This window comes from Sinocyclocheilus anshuiensis, unplaced genomic scaffold (genome assembly GCF_001515605.1).
Source record: "Sinocyclocheilus anshuiensis isolate Anshui unplaced genomic scaffold, SAMN03320099.WGS_v1.1 scaffold3153, whole genome shotgun sequence".
Classification (NCBI taxonomy): Eukaryota; Metazoa; Chordata; class Actinopteri; order Cypriniformes; family Cyprinidae; genus Sinocyclocheilus; species Sinocyclocheilus anshuiensis.
This window is the reverse complement of record NW_015555991.1, coordinates 54,265-72,022: the sequence shown is the minus strand read 5'-3', so window position 1 is coordinate 72,022 and position 17,758 is coordinate 54,265. Positions and strand designations below refer to the sequence as shown.

The following is a 17,758-nucleotide window of genomic DNA, read 5'->3' as shown; positions in this document are numbered from 1 at the left end:
CCATTTTAGGTTTCACTTGGCCTCAACGCACACCAGCGACGTATCAGGCCTGCTACGGGGTGTGTGTGTGTGTAAGTGAGTGAGTGGGGTGGGCCCACATTAAGCTGTTTTTCTATTTTTTTAACCATATAGTGGTTTAATACTCTGACTCATTGAAAGTATGTCAGTAAAGGGTTACATTGGTATTTCTAACTAAATCTAAAGTTTGTTTACTTACTGTATTTATATTTTAAGATTTCTAAAGGACACTGATATATTGGTTTACACTGATTGGTGACAAATTTATCCTTCCGAAGGGAAAAAACTGAGGTTTAATTTGGAAGAGTGATTCAGTGACAAACTTCTATTTTGATATTTGTGTAAAAGTTTAACCCTTGAAGTGTGTTGTTGTGGAAAGGGAAAGAAAAAAGTCAAAGCAAGCACTGTATTTGAAGATAAAAGCTTATTTATAAGTTGAGAGAACAGATTTCGATTAATCTTTGATTCCTTTTGTCTATTTTCTTTTAAATAAAGTAATTGTATATTTCTGCTAAATAGCGTGTCATTTTAAAAAGAACTGATATGTAGGTATATTTTTTGGAAAGCAATTTACAGGGGTCAGCGTTGCACTTTGTAAGAAGTAGTATAAAAAAGCAGGGTCACATTTTGACTTTAAGTAAAATCACGTCGAGAGACACAATTATCAAAAACTAATCTGGGTTCTAGCGTCAACAATTCCAAAGTGTAGATACACCTAGGACTGAAGGGGGCGCTACACAAGCACCAAAAGAAAGAGGACCAACAAGAACAGAAAAAAAGAGGAGACGAGCAGATAGCACAAAAACAACAACTGACTCACAGCCACTCAATAACAATTTAAATAAATGATATCTCACTAGAATACACATAGATAACTCCAAACAAATCATTTCCATGTTAAATTATTACAAACCAGTTTGGCTTAATTTCTTTCATATGGTATGTGTTCAAAAGTTGTTAAAGTCTGTTCAAAGTCATTATGGTGATTAGTGTTCCCATTGGGCACATGGTCCTTAAATTAATTATTTTTCAGCAACTATGTACAGCTCAAATTGCTGAGAAACTTAATGCTGGCTATGATAGAAAGGTGTCAGAACACAGTGCATCACAGCCTGTTGCGTATGGGGCTACGTAGCTGCAGACCGATCAGAGTGGCCGTGATTTCCCCTGCCCACCACCGAAAGTGCCTACAATGGACATGTGAGAACTGGACCATGGAGCAGTTAAAAAAAGTTGAATGGCAGGTGTGTGTGCGCGTTGTTTGCCTGAGAGATGGCAGCAGATGCACTAAGGTAAGAAGGCATGGCAATGCGGTTCCCTGACACACATTGCCACACTGCAAAAATTGTTCAGGAATGGTTTGAGGAACATGACAAAGAGATGGTGCCTTGGCCTCCAAATTCCCTAGATCTCAATCTGAATTAGCATGTATGGGATTTGCTGTACAAGCAAATCTGATCCATGGAGTCCCCTACCTTGCAGCACAAGGGGGACCTACACAATATTGGGTAGGTGGTTTCAATGTTGTGGCTGATCAGTGTATTTCTATGTAAAACATTGTGCACTATGTGCATGTAAAATGGATTACTGTATGTATGGGGTATATGTTGAACGTCACCTGATCAAACCCAGAAAACAGGTCTCAACTCATCACATCGCATTGCAGCTAACCTGGGGTGCGTTTCCCAAAAGCATTGTTAGCCAACTATGGTCGCAAGTTCTGTCGTTACCAACATAGTTCAACGAATCGGTATTTCTCGAAACCGTAGTTCAAACAAACATTCGCAAACAGCGTCGCAAACATGCGTGGTAGGAACTACAGCTCTCGACCTGTGGTTCGAAGCATAGTTTCTTGTTAATAAGACATATGGACTTAAATAAATTATGCTTTTGGGCACAATAAGCAAGCTAACATGCAGTACAAGCTATATCTTCCATTCTATTTATATATATATAAATTTTAATCAATATATTTTAGCGCGTCCACAGTAAGCGCCGTTTTTGAAGAGTGTGCAGGGAACTCCGGAGTATGATGTAAGAGGAAACCCGTGATGAATCAAACATCAAATAAAGCAAAATGACAGAGAATAAAATATAGTAATATAGTCATCAGGTGCCATGTACAATACAGCTGCATCTCAGAAATCTCGTATCAATTAATTAGCAGAAATTATTACTCCACCACATGCGTGTGACGTCATTAACAACGGCCCTAAATTGTTGAACTAATGTGGTTCAAACGACGGAGATGCGACCGTGTTCGGGAAACAGTTGTGACTGGCTAGTTAGTTTCCACAACAATGCATCGTACTGTAGGATCTCTGTCTTCGAACGGACCCACTTACACTATTGAGTCACACATGAAACAATCACATTCCATTGAGACAAACTGAGAAGCACCCTATGCAGCCAGCTGCAGTCGTAAAACTCATGCAGGGTCAGTGAAGTGTCTCAGCAGTCCTGTACTATCTAGCTTATCGTCTCAAGAGACTCAAATAAAAACTGTGCTTAAACCCTAACTCACCAGAGGAGGAGAAACTCCCCATCTGAAAAACCTCTCAAGGATCAGAGGTGCAGTGTAACGTGACTGACTTCAGCATAAATTAAGAGCTCTCTGTCCAGAAGAAGAATGGCAGACTCCCAACTCGTGACATGGGCATGACCTCAGGACACCTCCCCTTTTCTCCCTGCATTCCAAAAAAAGGACGCACCCTTTTCTCTCTCTTCGGTCAGACAAAGGGACATGAAACTTACAGACAATTTCAACAGATAATAATATATGCGCATAACAGGGCAACCAGATTCACAAATAATATGTTGTATGTCTTATATATGATTGATGTGTTTCATGTAATCGGTGCAACTTTAATCAGTGTTTTATTACCCTTTTTAGGAAATAAGGTTATTAAAATGTGTGTAATATGTGAAGTTTAATCTTGAACGAATGGGCACGACAAATGCAGAATGTTGAAATGAAGTAAACTTTAATAGTATGTGCAATACTTGCATTTAAGAAACTTTATAGAAGTATTAACACAACTTTTATAGCTGGCGTCCTCATGTGATAAAGTCACATCCTTGCATCAAGTCGATTGGAAGAGCGCGCCGTGGGACGGACTTGTGCCGCAGGTCAAAACCCCACTGCAACACAGATTCAATTGCTTCTCGCTGTTTACTCTCTCGAGTGAAGGCTTTTCGCCGCTTGCTCTCCCGAACGCAGGCTCTTCGCCACTTGCTCTCCTGAGCAAGGCCTTGTCGCCGTGTGGAGAGCACTCTAACTTGTGCTCACAAGCTGAACCATCAGGCGATCGACCATCTAGAACTCAACTACTCCGTTGAAGCTTCGTAACTCTGCAGAACGCAAAGTCTTGCTAAAGCAGATTCTCTCAGAAGAACTTCGAGGCTCCTCCGCAACCTGGCAACCAACCAATCACCGCCGAGGACATTCCCAGAAACGACGTCAGCCAAACGTCACCTCAGCAACCAATCAGATGCTCCGGAATTCCCTCCGGCTACGAGGGAACCCCGTTGCAGCTGCCATCACAAACGCAAAGTACAAACAAGGTCTTCTATCCGCTGAAATAGGTGCTGAACCATTTAAGCAGTAAACGTAAGACAAACCTCTGCTTTGTGATTCTCTCAGGTTGAATTTAAAACCACTCGTGAAAACGAGTTAGAACTTTGGGAACTTCATACAAACTCCGTAATTTTCATTCTTCAGAACTGTATGTATGCGTGTGTGTGTATGTGTGTTTTAGCTTAGTTTAATGTAATCTAGAATAGCCAATAAATTCGTGTTTCATTTATAAAGAATCATTGTCTGGTGTCGTATAATTTTAAAGTCAAACCTTGCCAAGATCACGTTACCTCGCTAGGAGCTTACAAATTATCATAATTGTATTGACCTGTGGCCAAGGAAAATACACATAGTCAGATTGTTAAGATACACGGACATTAACGTCTCGCTGGACGACCGTTGATAAGGTGTAAACTATTAAAATTTGAAATCAGTTCTAATCAGGTTGACTTCGAATTTTCAGATTCGAGTCCTCTCAAAACCTGAGTGAATTAATAATAATTAATTCCCTAAGAAAAGTAATCAGACATTACAGTACTATGGTGGTTAATCAGTGAGTTATGTCATTGTACGGGAAACGCACCCCTGGCTAGTTGTTTTTATTGTTGACATTTTATTCAGTTTCAATATCTGAATGTTGGTGAAAATAATAAAAATAATTAAAAAAAATTTTTAGATATCAATCTACATATGTGATGGACATCGGTTATGATGATCTTTGTTATCTCCTTTGAAGGCATATTGAGTAAAGTAGTAACAAACTACTAATGTTTATTATTGGCTTGACAAAATTCTAGACAGTATGCAGCATTACAGCATAATGGTGATGTTGATTTCTTAATATAATTTTAACTAAAATAATTAAACTTTTTAGTTCTATTTTCAAAAGTGGGAGCAAAAGAAATTACGAACTTATTATTTTGTTTTCATTTACATCATTATTGTGTTGATTGTAGAAATACACATGCAAAAAAAATGCTTGTTTTCACAATACTGCTTGCATACAGACAACTGGCTTGCTCACACTCAGGCAAGCAAGACCATCTTGGTCAAACAACTTCACTAGAAGGTGAACCATTTCTGTTTGATATCAGCATGACTATTCTGGTGCATCAGCTAGACCAGCACAAACCTGCTCGGACCAACATGTAATTTTTGCTGGATTTCCAGCAGGGAGCTGTAAGGAGTAAAATTATTTCCTTATGAAATTAATTCCTTGTGAAGCCAAAACTCAGGAACTCACACAAAACAGATGCCATGCAACAAAACCATATAACTAATCTGTAGAAGGGATCACCAAAGAGAGCAAACAACACCTCTCTCCTTGCTCATTTACGACCCCCTTCTCCACCCTGCCCTCTCTGCTTCTCCCTCTTTTCCCCAAAAGGTTTCACTCAAAGTTCATTAAGAATATGTATATACCACATATCATGTATCTTGTGAATCTATTGTTTTTCCCCTTCATGTCTGGTATAGTTCTAAAGGTCTCTGTGCGATTGGTAAATTGGTCTCAATTTCACAGTAGTCACTTATATTATGAAAACTTTTGTAGAATTGTGTTCTGCTGAGGAGGCGATGTCTCCCCCTCAGGGTCTGTGAGAATGTTTATCTATCTCCAGCCAGGTGCGTCCCTGGGTCACGAGAACCTAACAAACCAAAAGGTCTTTTATGTTTTTACAACTGATTTGAAGATTTCTTTGTTTCTGGTCTGAGTATATAAGTGAAGTGGTATTATTGTCATTTGGGATTCTGTAGTCAGAAAACCCCACACTGCACATGTGAGACTCTGGAGCTCTGCACTAGAACTCACATACTGATGTGTGTCTCTCTGCTGTCAAGTATGCATTTCGCTTTTATTTAAAAATGTAATTGTGTTAAACACATTGTGCCCATACAACACACTGTATAGTTGTTTGTGCTACTACATGTGCACATAGGCTAGTTAAGTTTATTCTTTCAAACACACGACTGCTTTGCTGTAAGTGTTCTTTGAAATACTTAGGTAAAAGGTTGTAGATGCTATGCATTTTAGACCATGTGTCTTGTGCTAAATTAGGATAACTGTTACATGTGTGACTATCTTAAATTTGTTTGTCCTCTGTGTGGAACACTTGGCTATTCCCCATATAGCTACAGTATCTATGTACAGGAGCAGGGTTGCCACGCGGCTACAATGTGATTCACAATTGCATTATTCTTTCTAAATTGGCTTCTAATTGTTTCGTTATGTAATTGGCATGATACAATTTTACCTGACAAATAATAAATTGTTATATTTTATTTATTCTGATCTCTTCTGAAATAATTTTTCAAGTAGATTATTGTGTAGTCTAACATTTCCGCAAATCTGCGTCCAGGGTAGATCATACTTAAGTACCAGTGAGCGGGTCAGGGGGCTCTCCATTAGGGATCTTCTGATTTCTGTCTGTCACTGGATTAACAAGTTACAATTTTCGTGATTATAGAAAAAAATACACTTTTTCTTACTTGTTATCAGGGTGCGTCACTTAAAGGTATTATAATCACCCTGTATCCTCTGAGTAAGTACAGAACTGCCAAATTTGTGTCCGTGGGTTCACTAAAAGGCCGAGTGAATTTCTGAGCGATGTTAGGTCCTTAAAGGATTAGTTCACTTTCAAATTAAAATTTACTGATAACCTACTCACCCCCATGTCATCCAAGATGTTTACGTCTTTCTTTCTTCAGTCAAAAAGAAATTAAGGTTTTTGATGAAAACATTCCAGGATTATTCTCCTTATAGTGGACTTCAACGACTACCAAACGGTTGAAGGTCAAAATTACAGTTTCAGTGCAGCTTCAAAGGGCTCTACACGATACCAGACGAGGAATAAGGGTCTTATCTAGTGAAACGATCAGTCATTTTCTAAAAAAGTCCACTATAAGGAGAATAATCCTGGAATGTTTTCATCAAAAACCTTAATTTCTTTTCGACTGAAGACAGAAAGACGTAAACATCTTGGATGACATGGGGGTGAGTAGATTATCAGGAAATTTTAATTTGAAAGTGAACTAATCCTTTAATGACCTAATCCTTTAATGAACGAATAATTGAAAGTATGAGATTTCCAGAATAATCAAATATCTAAATTAATATACAATCGATATTTGTGATTCGTTTTTAATTAGAAATATTGCCTAAATTGAATGATCACTTGAAATTGGAGTCAGATTGAACACGGAGCTATACTAAAATTTAAAATAAATCCTGATAAATTCAGAAGCGCAAGTAAAAGACCGAATACAGATTAAACCTTCGACCAGGCCACTGGATTCTACTTTTTTGGCCAGCGGATGGATTCTTACAGAGCTGTGGTTTAACCTGACAAAAAGAACTTGCCTCAGCCACAATTTTGCAAAAAGTCCTTCATTAAAGGGGTAGTTCACCCAAAAATGAAAATTCTGTCATTATTTACACAAAGTCAGGTTGTTCCAAACCTGTATACATTTTATTTCTTTAAAATATTTTCTTTTATGTTCAACAGAAGAAAGAAACTCATACAGGTTTGGAACAACTCGAGGGTGTGTAAATTATGACAGAATTTTCAAATGTAGGTGAACTATTCCTTTAAGTGATATTTAGTTTAATAATTAACATACTTTTATATTCAAATTAGTCATTATATTAAAACAATGACAAATGATAAGTTTTCAGTTGCAGATCATTTACAGGGCAGCTGTCAGTTTCAACAATTTCTGAAAGTTTCTCTTTCCAAAAAATAAAGAAATAACACAGGTCTGGGTTTGCAAATGCTTTATTAAAACAAAATACAAAGAAAATCAATAGAAATTAAAAGAGCTGAGCAAATTTATCTAAGCAATTAGTATGAAGCGTTGCAAGATTATGGCTATTTTAATGCATCTTATAAGAATAAATCTTACTGCTCTGTCTGCTGACCGTAAGCACTCTTAAATTTATCTTAGTTACTCTGAGCTAATTCAAGCTTCTGCAGGTCTCGACTGAAGACAGAAAGACGTAAACATCTTGGATGACATGGGGGTGAGTAGATTATCAGGAAATTTTAATTTGAAAGTGAACTAATCCTTTAATGACCTAATCCTTTAATGAACGAATAATTGAAAGTATGAGATTTCCAGAATAATCAAATATCTAAATTAATATACAATCGATATTTGTGATTCGTTTTTAATTAGAAATATTGCCTAAATTGAATGATCACTTGAAATTGGAGTCAGATTGAACACGGAGCTATACTAAAATTTAAAATAAATCCTGATAAATTCAGAAGCGCAAGTAAAAGACCGAATACAGATTAAACCTTCGACCAGGCCACTGGATTCTACTTTTTTGGCCAGCGGATGGATTCTTACAGAGCTGTGGTTTAACCTGACAAAAAGAACTTGCCTCAGCCACAATTTTGCAAAAAGTCCTTCATTAAAGGGGTAGTTCACCCAAAAATGAAAATTCTGTCATTATTTACACAAAGTCAGGTTGTTCCAAACCTGTATACATTTTATTTCTTTAAAATATTTTCTTTTATGTTCAACAGAAGAAAGAAACTCATACAGGTTTGGAACAACTCGAGGGTGTGTAAATTATGACAGAATTTTCAAATGTAGGTGAACTATTCCTTTAAGTGATATTTAGTTTAATAATTAACATACTTTTATATTCAAATTAGTCATTATATTAAAACAATGACAAATGATAAGTTTTCAGTTGCAGATCATTTACAGGGCAGCTGTCAGTTTCAACAATTTCTGAAAGTTTCTCTTTCCAAAAAATAAAGAAATAACACAGGTCTGGGTTTGCAAATGCTTTATTAAAACAAAATACAAAGAAAATCAATAGAAATTAAAAGAGCTGAGCAAATTTATCTAAGCAATTAGTATGAAGCGTTGCAAGATTATGGCTATTTTAATGCATCTTATAAGAATAAATCTTACTGCTCTGTCTGCTGACCGTAAGCACTCTTAAATTTATCTTAGTTACTCTGAGCTAATTCAAGCTTCTGCAGGTCTTTAACCAGAACACCATTTCTTGAGCTGAAAATATCAGCCAGAGGGGCAGTCATTGGAGAAGGTTTGTGTTCATTACACTGTGGGCCCTGCAGACTGGGTGCACATTTCACTTCATAGGTAAAAAAGAAGGTGCCATATGTAAAAACACAAGCATTAGTCACAACACCATTTCTAAGATCAAAAGAGCATGAACCAAGGAGATCGCTGTTCCAGTAGCTGTTTGCATCATATACTTCAAATGTTAGTTTATTGGCCATGCTGATCTTAATAGGTCCAAACTCAAATGTTTCTGGCCAACGTGGATCGTCATTATCATCAATGGTCTCAGTGCGCTTGATTTGTGTGCCATATGAAACTAATACAAAACCATCTGTTTGTGTAAATGTATCTCCATGCAGACCTTTGGCACTGAGATTGTAGACTTTCAGGGTGGCAAGTGCTTTTTCAGCTGGACAGCAGTTAGACTTTATAATTTGACTTCTTTCACAAACACAAGCACATCGGTCTCTTGCGCTGCACTTCCTGCCAATCTTGCAAGGCTCAGAGCAAACCTCCATGAGGGCATTTTCAATGATGTATTCTTCAACAGCTTTCTTCAGTCCTTTCCTTGCAGGGTGTTTATTACTCAGTAAGAAATGGAGGGGTTTCAGAGAGTAATGCACAATGTCAGGGAGACTCTTCAAAGACTCAATCCATTTTTTAAGGGAATCTGGGTGTGATGAACCAGAAAAAAGCAGATCTTCTCCATTTATGTTTCCTCCAGTAATCTCTGTCTGACGCTTATTGAACATAGAGCTGAACTTTTCATTTGTGCCCATCTTCTTCTTCTGTTCTTGACAAAAATGTGTCTTTGCATCCAAAGTAGCTACACTGTAGGAACCAGAAGCTTCCACATCCAAACAGTCCTTCACCGCAGTGTCTGTAAGTCCACTCACTGCTGCCTGACAGGTTTTGATGGCTGTTATGGCTTTCATTTGCCCTCCTAACTTAACACTTGTGGTATAGTGAGTGCCATATGTGGTGATCAGGTTGCGGTAGGCGTCTGGATCGTAGGATGCAGGGAGTGATTTGATTGCTTGAAGAAACTCTGCATGAAGAGGAGGCTTTTCAGCTACACGATATCTGTAAAGAAACAGTAAACGTTGTTGAATTCAGCGAGATCAAAGTGGGAACAATTTACAATTAAAGTTTTCAGTTATTTTCATAGTCATGAACAGAGGCATCATACCCTTTCAAACCAAGCACACACTCCCTAAAGTTTGAGTAAAATGGATTTTGAATGCATTGTCCAAAAGACATCAAATAAATATATTTACATTTGATAATTATGTTCCACGGTTATTGTAATTAATAGTGTTATAAATTTGAAAATATAATTCAAATATAATTCAAAAGTTGGCCATATAATTAGCTCTAAAGACATTGCAGTAACTATTACAGGGAAAGCTTATGTAAAGTTTTTATTTTAAATAAAAAAATCAGTTCTGCTGTTTTTCATACACAGAACTGCAGGGCGATCATTGGCAGTGGAGTTCACTTGCACCAAGATCAAGATATGAATGCTGCCCCAATGCACAGTTCAAAATTACACCTCTAGACTATCATGACTCTCAGTCTTAGGAAGAAGTGCCAGAACAGGTGCCCCCTTTAAAAAAAAAAAATGTGCATGACGCCTGTAACATGTATGACTTTTGTGTTCCATTGTGTTTTCCCTGTGACCCAGTTTTCCTTTGTTCTGATTAGCTCATTCTGCCCACCTGTTATCTTCTTAATTATCTCGTTAATCCCAGTGTTTAAATATCCTTAGTTCCTTCTAGTCCCTGTCCATCTTAGTTGACATTTTATGTCTTGTTGTTTCTCTACGTGTTTCCTGTGAGAGTTCTATTAAAGTTGATTCCTGTATGTATTTCTTCATTGTGCGATTCCTTACTACAGCCAAAACGTGACAACGCCCCGATCATGGTCTTTTTAACAGTATAAGGAAAAACAACCCAGCTCTCTCAACTGTAAAAGTCGCATGCAACTTCATGTTTGGTGTAACTGTATTTGTCTTCTTTTGATTTTCTCATTGCAAATTTTGCCTCCCTGGAATGAGTGCTTCCAACCGCAGCTCCAGCAACCTTCACATCTAAACCAACTTTCCAGCCGACTGAGAGTGCTGATGATGAATCATTAACCAGTGCTTCAGTTGATTCAAAGATCTGACTGGAAACTTTCATCGAACATTTTGGCAAGGACCTCCAGTCTACAACTGCAGCTGGTAGCTTCTGTTTTATTCCATTGAAGTAATCATTTTTTGCCAATTTACAAGTGCCATTTCCTAAATCCCATTTTTCTATGTTGATCACATAAGAACCTTTTCGCTCCATGGTCACAACATCAAATCCTTCTCCAGCAAGATTGTATCCTGGAACAAAGGGAGCATCCTCACACTCTTTTGATGCACTTATGTCATCCTCTCCAGAAATGGTCATGAGAAGCAAAGCCCAGAAAACAACAAGGTAAACCTGCATCTGCCCCATGATCTGTAGTGAGAGAAAAAACTGTTTGTCAAATATTAATGGTCTTAAATTTTACATAATTAGAACAATGTCCTTTTATTGTACCAATAACTTCCTCATAAAATTGACAATAGCAACAATCTCATTATTTTTAAACAAATGACAAACATATTAAAAAGTACAAGTATGTTAACCAATCTTTCATACTATTATTTTACTTGATGATTTTTCAGTTTCTTACCATTGCATTTACAGCTGAGATGATCTAATATGAATCATGAAATTTGTTGCTTCTCCAACCTGTCATTTTATATGATGGTTGTGTGTTTGTGAATGTCAAAGGTTTGTGGTACAAATTATATGCATGATGTGGCTATGACAAATTGTGTAATATTAGTGTGACACATTTTGAGGTTCAACAAAGAAGAACAGTTAAGTTGAAGTTCTCAGATGTCATTAACCTCCGCAAATGGATGGTAGTGTTACAAAGCATGTTATGTTCAGTAGTCGCAGACTATAAGAAATGCTGAAAGATGCACAGGTTTCAGTTAGAGAGGTTCCACTGAATCAGAGCAGATACAATGTATCTGTGCTTTTACTATTCCTTTCCATTTTATATTTGTTGATCATGTGCATACATTTTTGTACCAGCTCTGGGGCCCGTTTCAATAGGAAGGTTCAGCCAACTCTGAGTTGAAACTTGAACTCTGAGTTGACTTACCCTGATGAGTTTTCTGGAATTGAGTTAGTTCAATCAACTCTGAGTAGATTGACTCAGAGTTTAGCACGTGCACCATGACTATGAAAAGTCATGATCAATGGAGCTCTGAAATTAGGATTCACCATGGCAACAGCACCTGACAAAAAGATGTCTGCATACTTCCGAGTCAATAATTAACTTTCATTCTTAATCACTGTTATATTATCAAAGGTAAACACTGGCAGAACAGGAAATTATTGAACTAATATTAATTTTCATGGTATCGCACAGGCAAAAGAAAAAAAAGCAGCTAAACATGAATTATAAAAACATAATTCAATCAAGTAAAGCTTTAAGCATAAAAGGTTTATGGGTGTAGGCTACATGACTTTACAAACATTTTATAAATGTTTTATAAACATTATATAAATATCATTCAGTGTCTATTTTAATGTGCAGCAGAGTATAATGCTCTTTCCACATAATTAAATGTTCTCTAATCCAAACTGTTGCATTTCTTAATTAGAGTAATGAAATTAACATTTTACTTCTACTTAACCAACAGCAAGAAGGCTCGCAAAATAATGAAGAACAGATGAAGAGGAGATGGCCACAATACCAAGTATTGGAAGAATATTAAAATCCAAGAGGAAAAAGAATAACTGTTGCTTTTGTATTTGTAGGAAATAAAGATGACCAAATAAATTGAACGAACAGCTGTGGTGATGGTTACGGCTGCCAGGAGTTTGGACCTGTCTGTGTGTGTTTTTGCTCCCCATGTTCTCTCCTTGACCCAGTTTCTCCCTCATGTGCCCTTATTTGGTCATTCCTGTTCCTGTCCTCGATATCTATTAATTAGTCATTCTGTTCACCTGTGTTACTCCCAATTCCCTCGTTATCCGATGTATTTAAGTTCCTGTCTGTGTATTCCTCCTCTGTCGGGTCTACCAGTTGTGTACGTGTGTCTGCCCTCCCAAGTGTGCATTTACCCTGTGTGTTGGATTTAATAAATGACAGGTTTGTTTATCCACGGCTCCTTTGTTCCTTCCGGCATCGTATCGTGACAGAAGACCCGACCAACAAACAGTTAAGCTTGCGTTTTTCCCTCCGTTTGTTTTCAGCGTTTTTCCCAGTGTTTTGTTTTCTGTTTTGCCCATTGTTTCCCTGATGGATACCCTCGCCGCAAGGTTCACCGCCCTCGCCCGCAAATACCTTTCCCTTTTGGAGTATGTGGTTGAGTTCAGCCAGCTCGCCGTTGTAACGGCGTTCGACGATGCTGCGCTGAACTCACTGTTCTGGATCAGGGCTAACTACTACTGCCCCGTTGACCTCCCAGACACCACCGGACTGAGCTGGAGGGAGGCTATCATCTGATGTCTGGAGAGTGTCTACCCCCGATCCAGAACACAGCCACAACCACAATCCACAACACTGTGACGTCAGACCATGTGCGAGAGCCGGCTACAGAGCTCGCCACGGGGGAGAGCGTCAAGGACAGTGAGAGCGCGGAGAGGAGCTCCGCCCCCTGCACCTTGGCAGAGGGTGAGCAATTAATGGATCTGGGAATGTGGAAGGCTGAAAGGGCCTGAGTTTAGACCGGAGAGGGCTCCCGTTCCCGAGTTTAGCCCAGAGAGGGCTCCGGTTCCCGAGTTTAGCCCGGAGAGGGCTCCGGTTCCCGAGTTTAGCCCGGAGAGGGCTCCCGTTCCCGAGTTTAGCCCGGAGAGGGCTCCCGGTCCCGAGTTTAGCCCGGAGAGGGCTCCCGTTCCCGAGTTAAGCCCAGAGAGGGCTCCTGTGCCCAAGTTAAGCCCGGAGGCTCACAAATGCCCGCACCACCCACCCACTCCTGCCTCCTCCACCGCTGTCATCTGGCAGCCCCTCTGCTCGCCCTCAGGCCACCATCTGTACGGTGCGAGCTCCGCGGGACTGCCATCCTCCAGCGTCGCCGTGTTCCCCGCCTCCGCCTAGGTCGCCGGCGCCATCTGCTCCACCTTGGCCCTCCGGATCCTCCCCGTTGCCCTGGCTCATGTTCTCTCCTTGACCCAGTTTCTCCCTCATGTGCCCTTTTTTGTTCATTCCTGTTCCTGTCATCGTTATCTCTTAATTAGTCATTCTGTTCATTTGTGTTCCTCCCAATTCCCTCGTTATCCAGGTCTACTAGTTGTGTACATGTGTCTTCCTTCCCTCCCAAGTGTGGATTTATCCTGTGTGTTGGATTTAATAAATGACAGTTTAGTTTATCCATGGCTCCTTCATTCCTTCCGGCAGCGTATTGTGACAACGGCATATATCTCGAACTACCCTTCCATCTGGCATCCTTCCATTCCATATAATCAGCTTCTTTTTCGATGGGTTTGTGCCAAAGAAACTACACAAATATTATAAGCGAGCGTGAGAGCGAGACACACTTTCCTCACGCTCTGCATACAGCGGCCTTACAAATGTTCTCTGCATCCCTGATGTTATCTAGAAAACTACCATTTAAAAATGGTAGTTCTCAAATAAATATGCATGTGGATATGGCAAAAGAATCAATATAATCCTCTCCCGATGAAATGTAACTCCCTATGAATTGATGCAGCCGCTTCATCTACAGGATTCAATATAAGAGGACATGCCGTTTTTGTCACTTTCTGCATGATGAAAATATGTGCAATGAATGAATGTACCTTGACTGCAAAAAATGCTTTTCTTACTTAGTATATTTGTCTTGTTGTTTCCAGTCAAAATATTTAAAGATTCTTAAATCAAGGTGCATTTTCTACAGATACCGGAAGTGAGAGAAAAGTGTTTATTACATTTGAAATATGGATATTTTTCTTACAAAAACACATGGATTCGCTACAAGAGGCCTTTATTCACCCCCCGGAGCCATGTGAGGCAGGTTTTATTAGGGATGCGCGCGCTTTATTTGACGACTTGTGAACAGTTCTACTGCAACACCCGCTGACTGCAATGATAGAGCTTGGAATAGTCAGGACAATGTTTAATATAAATCCTGAATGAAGAAAGTCATATACACCTAGGATGCCTCGTGGGTGAGTAAAACACAAGCTTATTTTCATTTTTGGGTGAACTAACCCTTTAACTTCCTTTCTGAAACGGGCATCTGGTGTAATGCCCTTTATGTTGTAGCGGAGCTAAACTCTTCAGGACACCGGCCCTCCAGGACCGAGTTTGGGCAACCCTGTTGTAGCCCATGTAAACCAGAGCTCTTCAACCCTGCTCCTGAAGACCCACTTTCCTGCAGATTTTAGCTCTAACCCTAATCATACACACCTGAATCAATTAATCAATGTCTTCAGGATCCCCTGAAAATCACAGACAGGTGTGTTGAAGTAGGAAATTAACTTTGCAGGACAGTGTCTACAGAAGCATGGTTGAAGACATCTGATGTACAGTAAACCATTAAACCACTGAATTGGACTATAACAGAAACAGAGGCTCTTCCTAGATCCTTTCACTAATAGCAATGATTGTAGTGCCAGAACTGTTTTTCTTGGAATGTTAATTTTCATTTGCGCAAATATGCGTGTAACCCAACTTTAAGAATGCTTTAGCTCAGGGGTGCCCAATCCTGTTCCTGGAGATCTACCTACCTGCAGAGTTCAGCTCCAACCCTGATCAAAGACTCTTGTCTGTAATTATCAAGTACTCCTCCAGATCCTAATTAGTTGGTTCCGTTGTGTTTGATCAGGGTTGGAGCTGAACTTTGCAGGAAGGTAGATCTCCGGGAATAGGAGTCGGCACCCCTGCTTTAACTGAATTATTCTAGTTAAATGGTAGTTGCTGAGTACTGTGGTGTTTGTGTATCGACACAAGTAAGGTATTGCACATCTTTCTGGCAGTTCTTGTACTGGATATAGTACTTTGGGCAGGTATTTGAGTTGAGGAGGAGCCAGTGCTCTGTGTTTATTTCCTTATTTTGTGCATTGTTGGTGATGTGGTTGAATAGTGTTTCATTCCTCTGTGGTTACCCATGCTCAGAGTTGTAAGATAAAAGAGGATGAGGTCTTTCACCTCTTTGAGTTGCTGTTGACAAAACCTTCAATAGGCTTTTCAGCTTGGCACAACAGTTAAAGTTTTTTTTTTCTTTCTTTTTTGTTTTGTTTTTTAATTGCTTACAATTTCTGAAAATATGGCTTTTTTCTCTAAACTCTACATGCATGACCACAAAACATACACACAAACATTAATTAAATTCAAGTTTATTTGTATCGAGCTTTTCACGATACAAATCGTTGCAAAGCAACTTTACAGCAAATTAAGTTTCTACAATATTTAGTGGTATCTTATCAGTGGTGACTGTCAGTTAATGTACATATGGCAGAAATGTATGGAAAAATCAATTAAAGACGTAATCAGTTAAAAACATAATCAAACAGACGATGAACACTATTAACAGCAATTATTATATGATGCAATCAAACTTATAGCAAAATTTGGTAGTTCTGTATGTTGTTTCATGGTTGGCATCATCTGAGGTGTTGGCATCATCTCTTCTCAGGTGTTCTGGATCCAGACTGAAGCTTATGTAAATCCTAGTTACCACGGGATGTTAAGAAACAGAAAAACACATAGAGACATATTTAGCGTAGCTGCTGTTCCAACCAAGCAAAATTGATTTGTTTAATATCTCTGTCTTAAACGAATTTAATAAGAGAAAATTATTGGTCATCCAATCTTTTACATTTTTAACACACTCTGTTAGGTTAGATAATTTAGAAGTTTCATCTGGTCTTGTTGAGATAGGCCTATATAGTTGAGTATCATCAGCATAATGACCATCTGGTCGACGCTACAGAGCACTGAGCACCAGAACGACCAGACACAGGAACAGTTTCTTTCCTCAGGCAATCCATCTCATGAACACTTAACAATAATCGTGGAACACACAACACTAGTATACATTATTTATTTAACACACATACTTATTTACATTTCAAATTTGCACATATCATACCTGTACATACAAATATTATACATATTATATATTGTGTTTTTGCTTTTTTTGTACCTAAGACAGATCCTTGTGGCACTCCATATTTTACTGGTGATAATTGAGATGACTCCCCATTTAAATGAACAAAGTGGTAGTGATCGGATAGGTAGGATCTAAACCAGGGGTGCCCAAACTCGGTCCTGGAGAGCCGGTGCCCTGCAGAGTTTAGCTCCAACTTGCTTCAACACACCTGCCGGGAAGTCATTATATTTTTTCAGTTAGTGCAATTCAACATGCTTTTTTGTTTTAAAGACATTTGTCATTATTTTTCTTCCATACAAATTCGTCTTGACGGGCTTGTTCTAAATGCAATGAACAAATCATACGATTTGGTACGACTCAGCTCGTATGATATTGTACGATTTAGCCACTTGGTTAATTCATACGGATTAGTATGAATTTGCTGTGAGATCGGGGGGGGGAGGTTGGAGGTCCTGTACCAACTGTACTGATCAAACAGGTGGTGGCCTGATGCATCAATGATGATGTTTTTAGCCCTACTGAGGTAGCGGAAGCAGGCAATGTTTTCCAGGGAGGGTAGTGAGCAGCCAGTGATCTTTGGGGCTGTGATAATTATTCTTCCATCCAAAGTATTGAAATGCAGTATGCCATGTATCAAGTATGAGTTTGTGGATATGCTTGGCCCTGGCAGCTTTTAGAGCCTGTCTATAGCTGGACATACTGTTTTTTCCACGCAATTCTAAAAATGTTTTTTCTCCATTTGCACTCCAGACTATGAGTTTCTTTCTTGAGAGAATAGGTATTGCTGTTGTACCATGGCGCAGTACGTTTTTCTCTAACCTTTTTCAATTTGATGGGGGCAACAGCTTCTAATGTATTAGAGAAGATAGTGCCCATGTTGCTAGTCATTTCGTCTAGTTCATGTGTACTTATGGGTACACAGAGCAGTTGAGATAAATCAGGCAGGTTATTTGTGAATCTGTCTTTGGTGGCTGGAACAA

General features: G+C 39.0%; 1 protein-coding gene across 1 annotated transcript; it reads right to left on the bottom strand.

Annotated features, from left to right (window-relative positions):
* Positions 1–8,542: 8,542 nt before the first annotated feature.
* Positions 8,543–11,118, bottom strand: LOC107676100 (perforin-1-like). The gene is made up of 2 exons (XM_016470628.1): positions 10,608–11,118; positions 8,543–9,725 (listed from the first exon to the last, which is right to left on the bottom strand). Exons 1-2 carry the CDS (start codon positions 11,116–11,118, stop codon positions 8,560–8,562), a joined length of 1,677 nt encoding a protein of 558 aa, XP_016326114.1. The 3' UTR covers positions 8,543–8,559.
* Between the last annotated feature and the right edge of the window lie 6,640 nt (positions 11,119–17,758).